The 13,932-nt window shown below is 37.1% G+C and overlaps 1 protein-coding gene across 1 annotated transcript in view; it reads right to left on the bottom strand.

Moving 5' to 3' along the window:
* tmtc1 (transmembrane O-mannosyltransferase targeting cadherins 1) overlaps positions 1-13,932 on the bottom strand; it is a 44,400-nt gene that overhangs the window by 20,844 nt on the left and 9,624 nt on the right. Inside the window, exons 3-6 of the mRNA XM_082167075.1 lie at positions 9,827-9,900; positions 8,028-8,204; positions 1,719-1,800; positions 483-586 (exon numbers count right to left, since the gene is read on the bottom strand). Coding sequence (XP_082023201.1) covers positions 483-586; positions 1,719-1,800; positions 8,028-8,204; positions 9,827-9,900 — 437 coding nt within the window. The remainder of the gene's footprint in view (positions 1-482; positions 587-1,718; positions 1,801-8,027; positions 8,205-9,826; positions 9,901-13,932) is intronic.

Genomic DNA, 13,932 nt, shown 5'->3' with positions numbered 1-13,932 from the left:
TCTGTCATAACATGGATATTTTAAGATTTTTTATGCATTCACAGAAAATATTAATGGTTCTTCTAACATAAGATAATTAATTTTAAATAATTATATTCTTCATCTGGTTATTTATGGATGGGAGGTAATTTCAAGGTTTTCCTGCTTTTGTGTACGTTCCAAACCACATCAGACCGCCCGCTGAATTTGAATGCTGTTATAATCCATATATTCTTCAGTGGATGAGAACATATTTCTCATGACGCAGGAGATTCAGAGAAATAACTCAGGAGAACGCCGCCACATATAACACTGAAGACACGGAGCAATCAACCGAGGAAACTAAAGTCTTAAGTTCAAGGAAGAGCTAATGAACTGAGCAGAAACAGGTGCGTGATTCATTTGAAACCATGGAAACCAATAAGCAAATGGAGTACGAGTGTGTGATTTTGGACGCAGCCAATCAAACAGAACCGTAACAGAGTGATGACAGTCAGACCGACCTGGTGAGCAGATATGGAGAGAAGGATGCTGGATTGTCTTGCTCTGAGAACAGTGGCATGGATCCACCCATCAACCATAAGCGGAAAGACATGATGACTGTAACCTGCAGAAAAACACAGTAAAAATGTGTGGAATAGTTACAAATGAGCACATGAGGTTCAACAAAAATGACATAAATGTCAATGCTAATTTAAATGAAATAAAAATGATATAAATCAATTATTATAATAAATCAATAATAAAATAAAAAGAAGATAAATAAAATAATACAAAATATAATAAAAAAATATATAAAAATAATAAAAAAAAGTAATAAATTTGAACATTAAATAGGTGCTTGTAAAATGTATGATATTATGAAAGTTTAACGTTTATTAAAATATCAGAGGTTCACATGAAAAAAAAAACCTGTTTATGTAACCGGAATTATTAGGGGGAGGGACAAATGTGGATACTCAAGATTCATCAATATTCCTGAAGAAGAAAGACCCCTGATCCATTAAGAGTCTATTTTCCCAGCTTTTAGTAGGTTGCTATCATCTTTCTAGATACTCAAAGATCAAAGCTCACAAACATGAACTAAAAGTCACAAAACATTGATTATGATTTCATGGGGTTAAAAATCGAAGTATAATCCAGCCCAGATCTTTAACCACTAGAGGGTTGCGAAGGGGCAGAAAATGTCTGGTAAATTTCCAGAAACTTTCCATGGGAAGTTAAACTGGGGAATTTTGGAAATATTCCAAGTTGGAAACTTAACAGGAATTATGGGAATTAAAGGGAATTCACTGAAAATTTGGGGCAATTTATACAAACTGCATCATAAATATAAACATTTTGTTCGGTCATAAGAAGACAAGCATGCAAACTAAATCAAATAAAAAAATAAAAATAAATGTTTGACTGATTTATTCGTTCGTTTCTTTCATTGAACAACAAAATAGCATGAATGTTGAATAAAATAATAATTTCCCTGATCCCACTCAAAAGCATTGCAATATTTGGCAGTAAAAATGTAGGGTTACACTTTATTTTGAGGTGTTTTTGTTACACTGTAATTATACATTTAAGTACTGAGTGATATTAAGTAACTACATGTACTTACTATAGGGTTAGGTTTAGGGTTTGGTTTGGTTTAGGGTTAGTTACATGTAATTATGCATAATTTATAGTTATTACTATAGTAACTAACAAAGACACTGTAAAATAAAGTGTTACCAAATGTAGCTACTTACATGCAACGAGACGACGCAAGCACGTTTGACAAACGGGGAGGAAATTCTGACAAGCTCCTTCAACCTGGAGCGCGACAGATGCCTGGAACGAAAGCATAACCAGATGTGACAGTTTACAAACTCTATAACTCAATCAGCTGATGAACTCATTTTCATTCATTACCGACTTAATCAAACCATCAGTGAATTACTTTAGGGGTGTATTAATCCGTTTACCGTTGCTCTCAATTAATTACCTCTACACCTTGGAAAACAGAGTTGCAAGAAATCGAGTGAAAACACACATGCAGACAAACACTCTCACAGCCCCTCTTTATAAGACTTTAAAATGCCGCTCTAAACTGGAACGCCATCATCCCTCTTTGAGAGTGCCGGGATGTACAGTGAATTTTAATTCAGCGTGACATGACACCGTGACAGCTGTGACTGGAAATGTGGGGTGAGATGAATGAAAGAAAAGAAGAGGCGAGAGAAGGAGGTGGGGGGAGGAATGGAGCTCAGGCAGTACATCGCACTTCTGCTGATTGATTCAGTAAAGAGTTGGAGAGAGCTCAGCTTAATGACTATGTGCGTGAATGTGTGTGTGCGCATCAGTGCTGTTCAGAGCGTATTGTACTCCAGGGATCGTAACCGTTCTCAAAGACAGCACAGAATTTTTTTAAATGCAAGCCTCCCGTCTCTATCCTTGCCCTTCGTCGCTGCTTCCGTTAAAAGACTTGAAAAGACTTTTAACTTTTCGTTAAAAGAAAATGAGAATACTTTTTACTCTGAACAAAGAATGTTTACATTTTCTATTTACTTTATTAATTTACATTCTTGTTCTTACTCTGATCAATTCCTCAGTGCATGCTATTCAAAAGAAATACAAATAGTCATAATTTTTCATCAAATTCCCAGTCTTATTACGAACGATTCATTTGTGCAAATTAAATTGTTAAATGTAGATTTCATTAAAATATAAACACTTTCTCTGCCTCTGAAACAACTTTCCTTTTCAAATGACATCACCAAGTCCACCAAGTTTCAGCCAATGGGGGCTGGTCGTGCTTCAGAAGGGGAGGAGAGTCCTACACAAAATGCTAACTTTTTTTTTTTCTCATTAAATATCTACCTTCCCTTAGCCTGGTTAAAACCAGACCATTCTCTGTAGTAACTGAGTTATGGTCTGGCAAAGCTTCATTAATAACTCATTTCCAAAGGGGCGTCACCAACGGATGTCGCTCAAATGCCTCTGGGCACAATTGGATAGACCTAAAACCAGTCAGAGCGATCGTCATCGTGTAAAACCATATGCTGCGTCCCTAAGTTACACTACGCCATAAAAGTATGTACTCTTTTTGTGAAGAAAAGGTATTTACTTTTGAATGTGTAGCAAAAAAGTAGGCAAGCTTGGGACACACTACTTCGTCATCTTTATCGGACGGATCTGTCGCGTGCATCCTGTCACTTAAACTGCCCTGTCAATCATCTTGTCACAGTTAAAATCCTCTATTAAATCTAATTTCATTTCCTAGAAATGTAGTAGCATGTTCATCTGCCAGTGGGTCTTTCATGGAGACTGTCCTCATGTGTTTGCAATTTGAATATAATAATGCATTTAAAATCAACAGACGTCGCTCAAATGCGTCTTGGCGCAATTGGATAGACCTAAAACCAATCAGAGCGATCGTCATCATGTAAAGCCCGCCCCAACGTTTCTGATTGGTGCCGCGATTTCGACGGATTAGAAATGGGCTTTTAATGAGCTCTTTGCCAGACTACTTGCAGAGCAAATCTAAATTTGCTGGAAGTTTGTCTGGGTTTTCCCAGGCTAACCTTCCCTTGGAAATCTATCACTTTAGGGAAGTAAAACGGGTTGCAAGTGCAGATAAATGCAAAAATCCAGATAAACAATCCTTTTAATGGAATTGGGAGCATTTACTTAATGCCAGCCGTTTGTGAGGAGTTAGTAACTGATACTCTTATGAATATTGCACTGGTGTAGAATTACAGGAGAGAAAAACAAGTGTCAGCTTATGCATTTAATAAAGCCCACAGGAGACACTCCACCCCCTCACTGCAAACACACACTCACCAAAGCTGAGAGACAGCGTGTCTGCAGGCATTATGATGACTATCAGTCACAATCACACACTCCACACTGTGTGTGTGTGTGTGTGTGTGTGTGTGTGTGTGTGTGTGTGTGTGTGTGTGTGTGTGTGTGTGTGTGTGTGTGTGTGTGTGTGTGTGTGAGTGAGAGGGTTTGTTGTCTCGTGTCCTCCCCAGGGTCACGGGTAGCAGCAAAGGTTTATGGGCACTTTTGAAAATCAAATAAAGCTACAGAGCCCTCATTCCCCAGAGGGAGACGCAGACGGAGAGAGGAACCTTTCCTCTGCTGTTCTTCAAGGCTGAGGAGGGTTATCACACCCGCCAGCAAGCACACGTCACTCTGTTTGTAGAAATGACACAGATGTTCTTTTCTGCCGTCACTGAAGCGGTGTCTGTTAACTTCCGGATCAGCTCATAAATATTCCTTAAATCTAATAATCTACCTAATAAATATGCATGGCATGCTCACTGAAAAGGGCACACAATTCTAAATCTTTAAATTAATCTAAAAATTATAGTTTTTCAACAAATGGTTAGTGAAATAAGGTGCTCAATCACTGGAAAAATGTAGCTCATCAACCTGAGGAGGTCAAGCTTAAAAAAATAAATACAATTTTTTTTATTTAAACAACTAAAAAGTTTGTAAGTAATGTAATTTGTAAGTAATTAGTAAGTAATTTGTAAGTAATTGTATGTAACTTACCTAAGTTTGTAAGTTTTGCAACACTGCTACTAACGTTTGGGACATGGTTAAATGAAATACATGATTTGTTATTTTGTCATTTTCATTGAATAAAGGATTTTTTTGAATACTACATTTATAATTTTTTTATTTATATTTTTTTTACAAAGTGGATAAAAAGTATTTTTTTATAGGACAATAATGCAGTGGCTTAAATAGGGTTATGTACTAAAAATGTTGAACACTAAATAATTTGTTAAAGCTAAATATTACATATTAGTATTAACTAAAACAAATATTAATTGCATGTAGGATTATAATCGAGAACCTAAAAACCTTTAAGATTTGTAAAAAAAATAAAAATAAAAATAAACATTTAAGGGGGATAGTCATATAATTCATTTAAAGGGGTGGTTGATTATGATTTCACTTTTCTAACTTTAGTTAGTGTGTAATGTTGCTGTTTGAGCATAACCAATATCTGCAAAGTTACGACACTCAAAGTTCAAAGCAAAGGGAGATTTTTGCTTTTAAAGAAATCGCTTTTTAAGGACTACAACAAATGGCTGGTAGGGACTACACGACATTCCTCCTGGGTTAGTGACATCACTTTACATTCAGGAATGTAACCATTCAGAAATGTCCTGTTGCTTCTACATGTTGTCACTTCTTCTTGAGTCTCTCCATCTTTGTCTGAATCCGATTTGAACATAAAAGGCTAAAAGTTTTAGAAATTTTCAGTGCATGTCTGTGTGAGGTAAAAAGACACAAGCGGTTGTAGCTCCGCCCCCTGTGCCGGGAGCAGCAGCTCATTTGCATTTAAAGGGACAGACACAAAAAGCGGTGCGTTTTTGCTCACCCTCAAATTTTAACATGCGATATAAAAATATCTGCGTGGTATTTTGAGCTAAAACTTCACATACACACTCTGGGGACATCAGAGTGACTGTGAAAAGGGCATTATACCACCCCTTTAAACCCACTTTACATGCCGGTTAATTTTATTTTAGATAATAAATTATGTAACATATCCAAAAGCTTTTATAACAGAGTCTATTACTTTAAAAGAAATAAATAAAAGTATCCCAGATTTGTGGAATATGGCGCATGCTCATACATAACCACAGATAAACACTACAAACATCATATCATCCATAATAAATGTCTTAATAATGGATTAAAAGTGCTTTTGCTACTGGATGTTTGATGTACTGTTTATCTCTGAGGTTATGCGCTCTGTGACTAATGCGGAGGAATAGACGCATGTCTTGTGTTTTTGATCTCTGCAGAACACATGGGAGCGTTGAGAGACTCAATTGCACAAACAAAGCTGGCACTGAACATAATTTAACCGACTGGTGCTGAAGCGATATGTGTTAGACAACATAATGCATTACTGCAAAGTGATAAATACAGGGATGCGAGATGTATCACAGATGTTGCAGTTGACCACACAACTTTCCCTATTATTTTGCAAACGTGTTCTGAGTGGTTTCTAGGGCATTAGAAGTGGTTCAAAAGCTGTTAGGACTGTTAATGTCATAATTAAACCATGCATTGACAACTACTACACCTCATAACCACGAGTATTAGATAGAAAATAAATTTCATCCTCCTCTTCTAAATACCAATAAGTTTCTCTGTAAGCCCTAATGGATGAAATATGAGTTTCATTACACTACCAAAACTGCAAAGCTGGTCCAGCAACTTATTAGCCTGGGGGAGAGGAACGAGCATGGGATTGTGTGTGAATGTGTGTACAGGGGTGTAATGTTTTCACACAGCACTCAAGGATCAGTCTGGCATCTCAGTCGTGTGTCTCCTTCAGTAATGAGAACCCAAGGGCCAGTCAAGGGGTCCCTCTCTGTTTCCCACTCAGTGATGAGACCCTTTGTTCAGCTTTTCACATTCTCGGAGAGTGCAGACCCACTGGACACAGAGCACATTTTAAGTAGCTGAGACTGTAATTGAAGCAAATAAGGTTCACACTATGAGAGAGAGAGAATGGAGAGTTTGGGTTGAGTCTGAGAGTGTGATTGTTGTTTGTCTCGCCTGATTGACTCTCTTTGAATGCCAATTACCGGCACAGCTGAACGAAAGTGCCGAGCTGTAATTGGAAGATTGCTTTGTGTATTATCCATCGCAGATCTGTGCTGATCTTTGGCTAGATTGTCTGCTCGTACAATTTGTTTGGTACCAGTTAAACAAGAAGTCGTCCTTTAAATGATTAAAGAAGCAAAAAACTAATTAGCTGATTAAAAACAAGAAAAAGAAAAAAGAGTAGGCGATAAATAGACACACGTGATGAAAATGTTGTCATTTGTGCTCATTATGCAACATAAGGCGGATGATTTAGTTATATATATATTTTTTTTTTTTACTTTTTGTTATATATATATATATATATATATATTTACAAACTTTTATGTTAGATGCAATTAATTGTGATTAATCAATTTGACAGAACTAATGTATATAAATATATATATATAGGCCTATATATATATATATATGTATATATGTGTATATATATATATATATATATATATATATATACTGTATATGTATATATATATATATATATATATATATATATATATATATATATATATGTTTACTAATACATTTTAACATATGAAAAATGCTACATGCTACAATGCTAGAGATGCAAATGATACAAGTTAATATGAGTGAATTTATTAAAACTGATATTTTGCACTAGTTTATAGAAATGAACTGAACCTACCGCTGCATTTTGAACGTGAAAGTAACCTAATGGCATAATGGCATGCATATTAGAAATGGCTAAAAAGAAAACGCATTAAATCATTGCAATATTCATGAAGTGAATAATTATTAAACAGGCAAAAAAAATCCATGTCAATATATTGGGAATATTCGATAGCAGTTTCCTGAAAGGACAAGACCCAAGGTCAGACTGTGCGTCGGCATGCATTTACATGTTTTGATGAGCCAAGCTAATTTTCAGACAGTACATACAACCGGTCAATGTCTGTCTAGGGACCGTCGATCGTTAACCGCCTCCTAATGAATTTAATGAGTGTCTGTGCTATGTGATCCGACTGCATGTGATGAATGTGTATTGGTCACTTAAAGCACTGTCTCAGCCTTGGGTTGAAGATTGAAAGCACACGGCTGCTCCGATGCCCCCGGCCACAATGGGATTCTCCATAAACATTCCATGGAAGATTCCGTTATAGACAGACACAGACGGCCTTCTCCGAGCTCTCTACATGCCACTTCTATACACAGCACAACAGATATGATAGAAATGATTGCCATTTCAGATCTAAATGAAAAAGATGACCTTAAAACTCGATCGACAAATCAAAGACAATTACAGATTTGAGAAAATACGCCTAAAAGTGATACAATTTGATATATATAACGTCATGTTGTCATGCTTGTTGAATGTAAAAATATCAACGCAATGACACCCAGTGCCTCCCGAAGCAATGCCAGTCAATAATAATTAACATCTGCAAATAATCTAGTATAGAGAGCATACAAACACTTACAAGATGAGCGGCTTGCGGCAGAGCACCAGGAAATCATAGAGGACGCACACACCAAACACAGTAACGCCCGTCTCTTTCACCAGCATGGCACAGGTGCCCAACAACAGACTGAGAACCAGTGACAAGACTGACACTGTAGTGGGAAACTCGTCCGCCATCCTGCTCGCTGACACACTCCTGAAAGAAAAAAAGAAGTCACCATATTACACTACCATTCAAGGTCAGTTTGTTTTTAAAGGAATTAATACTTTTATTCAGCAAAGATGTATAAAGTTGATCAAAAGTAGCAGTAAAGACATTTATAATCTTACAAAAGATTTCTATTTCAAATAAATTTTGTTCTTTTGAACTTTCAATTCATCAAAGAATCCTGATTCAGAGTTTCCACAAAAATATGAAGCAGCACAACTGTTTGAACATTGATAATAATAATAATAATAATAATAATAATAATATGAAATATTTCTTGAGCACCAAATCATCATATCAGAATCATTTCTGGAGTAATGATGCTGAAAATTCAGCTTTACAAAACAGGAATAATGGAATAATTGTAAGACTGAAAATACTGGTTGAGGCCTGGTCTAGGAGACAAAAGGGCCCTGCTGGCTAATTAACACCTCCCCCATACACCTCACTTCCTCTCAGAAACAACTAAGAACTCACACATGAACATGGTTTTAATGTGAATGTTTATCATTGACTTATGTTTTTGGTGTCATTTGAAATGTCTCAAAGTGAGTGGTACAGATATCTCATATCCAGATAGATCAAATAAAAGGTAATAAGGTTTATAGAAGTTTAGAGAAAACTGGTTCAGAGCCATTTGAGGGTGGTCTCCCCCATCCCCCATGTCACCTGGTCAAAAGAGAATAAAGGAAGGTGTTCTCGCTCTCTCTGGCTCACTTCTTGGCTGGACGTGGATTGAATAGGTGGTCTTTCTTCTCTCTCTCTCTCTCTCTCTCTCTCTCTCTCTCTCTCTCTCTCTCTCTCTGGTAGGCTACAAGCTGGGTAAGATTATTTGGTGTAACCAATGTATAACCATGTTCTAGATATTTGAATTGATTGTGGAATTGATCTCTGATATCTGAAATATTAAATTGTTACATGTGATTCTTCTAACTGATTTTGACATTGTTCATTTAATGGTTAAAAGGAATAGTCATACATTCGCTCACTTTTAGTGAGGCACAGATGTTATTAAAACCTTTCATTTATGGAGTCAGATGAAGTAACGAGTAAATACATATTATTAATGTATTACAAATTTAACCAACCAATACTTTGCATGAGTGAGGACAGAACACGTGATAACCTTCCCTGTGTATTGGCGAACCGAGATTGGACCAATATAACGGGCCTTACAAGATATTGAGATATTTTTCAATAATACGGTTTTACTTATTTTCATCAAGTAAATGAAGCTTTGGTGAGCATCAGAGAAAACGCTACTGTACTCTGACAGTAAGTAAATATGTTTCCTCTAAGACCGACAAACAATTTACAAAAAGATGTTATGGCAATACATAATAATCAAAATAAATAAAACTTTTGATCTGGTGTATAATAATTTTCAATACTAACAATTTGGTAAACAATTGCACTCGAACACATCATGAAATAAAAAAATTCGTCAAGGTTCGGTTTGATAAGATTAAACTAATTGTATTTTGGATACAAATGAATCGATGATAATTATTTTTAGAATTATAATCAATTATTCAATTCAGTAATCGATGCATTGCTTGTTCAATGCAGATCTGTATTTTACACCCTAATGGAAAATACTCAGCTGTTACCTAATATAGGAGAGAAAGGCCAGGAGGAACAACATGCTGGCTAACACATCTGCTCTCCCAACGATCCCAGACACCTGTAACACACAAGCACGACACATTTATAATCATCATGCTAATGTAACAAAACCATCAGATTATCAACATAAAGACTTTCAAATTTGATCTTTATTACAGCAACTGTCTGGCACTAGGTTTGCAGATTCAGTCCAGGTCCACTAGCCAGATATTTATGGGGCCGTTTACATGACACCGTTTTCAACTAAAAACAGAAAACTTGTTATGCGTTTTAGCCATTCATTTACACGGAAATGGCATTTTGGGGGCCTTATGAAAACGGTTTTCAAAGTGCACATTTAAATCGTCTCCATGTAAACTACAAAAACGCGAATTTATGAAACCGGTGATGTCATGCGAATGCGTATTACCTGTTCAGTGTTTAGGCGCGAAGTGTTTCTTTACAAAGTGACATCGCCATCTACTGGCCTGGCGAAAGAATACAGCGTTTTTAATCTTTCTTTTTTTTTGCGGATCTGTGTGAACCGGAATCGTTTTAACAATGTTGTTGTCTGTACATGAAAAACGCAAGGGAAAAAAGTAAAAGATTTTTAGTAAATGGTTGTCGTGTAAATGTACCCTATATCTACATCTATATTCAGCCCATAAATGCAGCAGCCGGACTGTAATACCAAACACACACACATACACACACACACACACACACACACACACACACACACACACACACACACACACACACACACACACACACACACACACACACACACACACATACATATATATATACATACACACACATCTCGAAAACGGACCAATCAGCAAATCTAGTGTAATAAAGCATTGCTTTCATTGTCAATGTCATTGAGCCTCTCTTCTAAAACGGTTTGAGTAGTGATGCCCATTACTGAAGCTATCCTACATTCTCATAAAATTCACTCCCATTGTGGCAGCTTTGCCATTAAGGGTGATGTAAAACTGTGAATTGTACGCGGAAAGGGTGGATAAATCTATGTGTGTGTTAGTTTGCAATGAGGCAGAGACATTTAATGATCACATTTTTATAGGACGTATGGTCTCACAAAACTCAAATGAGGGGGAAGAAAGAGCGGGAAGGAGAAAACAAAAACGTGAGGGCAAGAGGGAGAGAGATTTATTTCCCTGGCGCTGTCTGCTCCGTCCTTTTATCGTCCCATCCCCCTAAATACGCACGCCATCCTTAAAATCCGCCTATCCTCTCCAATCTGTTTGCATTCACATTTTGTCCTCCTAGTTTTTGCCTGTTAAAATGATCCCACACTTCACATCTGGAGGGTTTCTGAAGCCCATCCCCCCCAGAGGCAGAATTCCATGGAATTATACACACACTTCCAGAAGACACACCCCGGAGCAACAGACTATACATGCACCACTGGTGAGGGACAGGAAGTGTGTGTGTGTGTGTGTGTGTTTTTGCACTGCTCCGAGACATCTTCAGTGTAAACATATAAAAAGCCCACTGGCCCTTACTACAACTCAGCGTCTGTGTGGTATTACGGTCCGGCTGCTGTGTTTATGGGCTGAATATAGATGTCTGGCTAGTGGACCTATCAGCAAATCTAGCGCCAGACTTTCACAGTTGCTGTAATAAAGCAGTCATCCATTAAAAGCATGTATAAATGCTGCCTCTGGGTCACTTTGAAATAATAGTATTTATGAGATAAGCGCAGATGAACGCCACCCTAATGTCGTAATGGATGCGGCAACTAGGGAATGCTGCCGTTATCATACGTTTTTCATTTAGAGTATCCATTATTAAAACATCAAAAAGATAAACGTGGAATTTCTGCACCACTAACATGATCATAAAATAAATTAAAATGATATATAATATAGTGGAAGCACATTTATTTTGATCAAATTCTCTAATTCATCACAATCGCAAATAAATAAAAATAAATAGATGCACATCACATCACGTAATTACCAATGTATGTGATTGTAACTAGGAACTTCCTAGATGGACTTGCCTAGAGTTAACAAACACCTGAGAAAATATCACCTGACCATGCATAATGCTATTGTCCAAACAGTTTGAGTAAAAACGTTTGAATGACCCTATAATTATTCATCACTCCATTGAACTTTTACATTATTTGTCACCTGTCCTCCTACACATTTGTTTCAACGGGCAATTACCATCACCAACAAACTGTAATCACGACTCTTCAAATGGAAAATGTCACCCTGGACACTTGCAGAGAGTACCTACACATACTATATACGAACAGTGTATTGTTTACAGTGAAGTAATTGTATTACTCACCGTGTGTCCTTATAATGTTACTGTCATTTTTGTCAAATGCACTGCAAACCTAGTTAAACATTTCGTTTGACTGTATATACTGCTGGAATGACAAATAACTCCAATCTAATCTAATCTAATCTAATCTAATCTAATCTAATCTAATCTAATCTAAATGGACCGCATTCCTGATCTATTGTGTTTTAAGACATTTGGTCCTGAAAGTAGATCCATGAATCTCTAGGGTCTCTTCCAAGGGAGTGGACTCAATTGCGACTTCTTCTAAGATTGGCGTTTAAATGCGCACACGCACACGCACACACACATCTGTAGGGTAATTGTAAATCAAGCTGGAGATCTGAAACGCTCCACTTCTCAGAAAGACCCACAGCTATACCTCATTTCAGCCAATTACCTAATTCGACAGGAATTCCTCTAAAACAGCTGCAGCCGGGCCCTGTCCTGCCAACGCAGAGGGTCCGCAGAACACACACCAACTGCTTTCCCACTGCTGCGAAACCCAATCTATCTACAGTTTTTCCACTCACACACCTTTCAAAAACCCTTATAAGGGACAGATAGAGCGGAGAAACTACACTTTATCGCACATGCACAGCCAAAAGCCGATTATTAACAAACAGAACACAGCGCATGAGTGCGCTAGAAAAGTTAAGATCAGGAAAATATGAGTCAAGCTTCCAAACTGTATGGATAGAAGAATATAATAGGAGAAAAAGTGTAATTAATGCAAGGACAAAATTACAAGACACCATGGTCAGTGTCCAGCGCGAGGTGCTGGTGGATGTCAGTGAAGGACTAGCTCCGACAGATGGTCGGCAGGTTTGGCGGCAGGCTTCAGTACAGTCTCCAGGGAGAGAAAGAATGCCAGTCCTCCATCAGGAGCCTGCTGATGCCTGTCAAGTGATGCTCCTCTCGACTAACAACTAGCCGACGGCCTGCCGGCAGTCCCTGCTGTGAGGACAAACCTGCGGTTGCAAGCGGGGTCGACACACATCTCTGGAACGAGCCAAAGAGAGGATCTGATGTAACCTGACGCTGGATATCGTTTACTATGATATTGACTCGACTCAACCCGGCTTCACCGCACGAGCATCACTGTATATACACACTATACATATATACATATACACTATACAAAACAATAATGTTTTTGAAAGAAAGCTCAGCAAGGCTGCATTTATTTGCTCAAAAATACAGTAAAAAGAGTAACATTGAGAAATATTATTACAATTTAAAATAACTGTTTTCTATTTATCTATTTTAATATATTTAAAAATGTAGTGTATTCCTGTGATGGTAAAGCTGAATTTTCACCAGCCATTACGGCAGTCTTCAGTGTTAAATTCAATTTAACAATATTACTGTTTTACTGGATTTTTGATCAAATAAATCCAGTCTGGCTGAGCATAAGAGACTTCTTTTAAAAGGATTATTCCATATATTTGAGCGGTAGTGCATATTTGTGTGTGTGTGTGTGTGTGTGTATTGAGATATATATATATTAAATAAAATATACGCACATACAGTATATTATAAACAAAAACTTTTGTTAGATGCGATTAATCACGATAAATCGATTTTACAGCATTTTGACACACATACACACATATATATATACATATACATATATACACACATATATGTAAATATGCATTACTGGTCAAATATATGTTTGCTCTTCATATATAGAGAGCATGCACGTGCCACGAGCACAGTATAACGCCTGACAGGACAGGAAGGTTTTTATGAGGTAAGATACTTTTTATTTCGTTACGAAACTAACGTT

The sequence above is a fragment of the Leuciscus leuciscus genome (genome assembly GCF_965113295.1).
Source record: "Leuciscus leuciscus genome assembly, chromosome: 4".
In the NCBI taxonomy this organism is placed as follows: Eukaryota; Metazoa; Chordata; class Actinopteri; order Cypriniformes; family Leuciscidae; genus Leuciscus; species Leuciscus leuciscus.
This window is presented reverse-complemented; position numbering and strand designations above follow the sequence as displayed.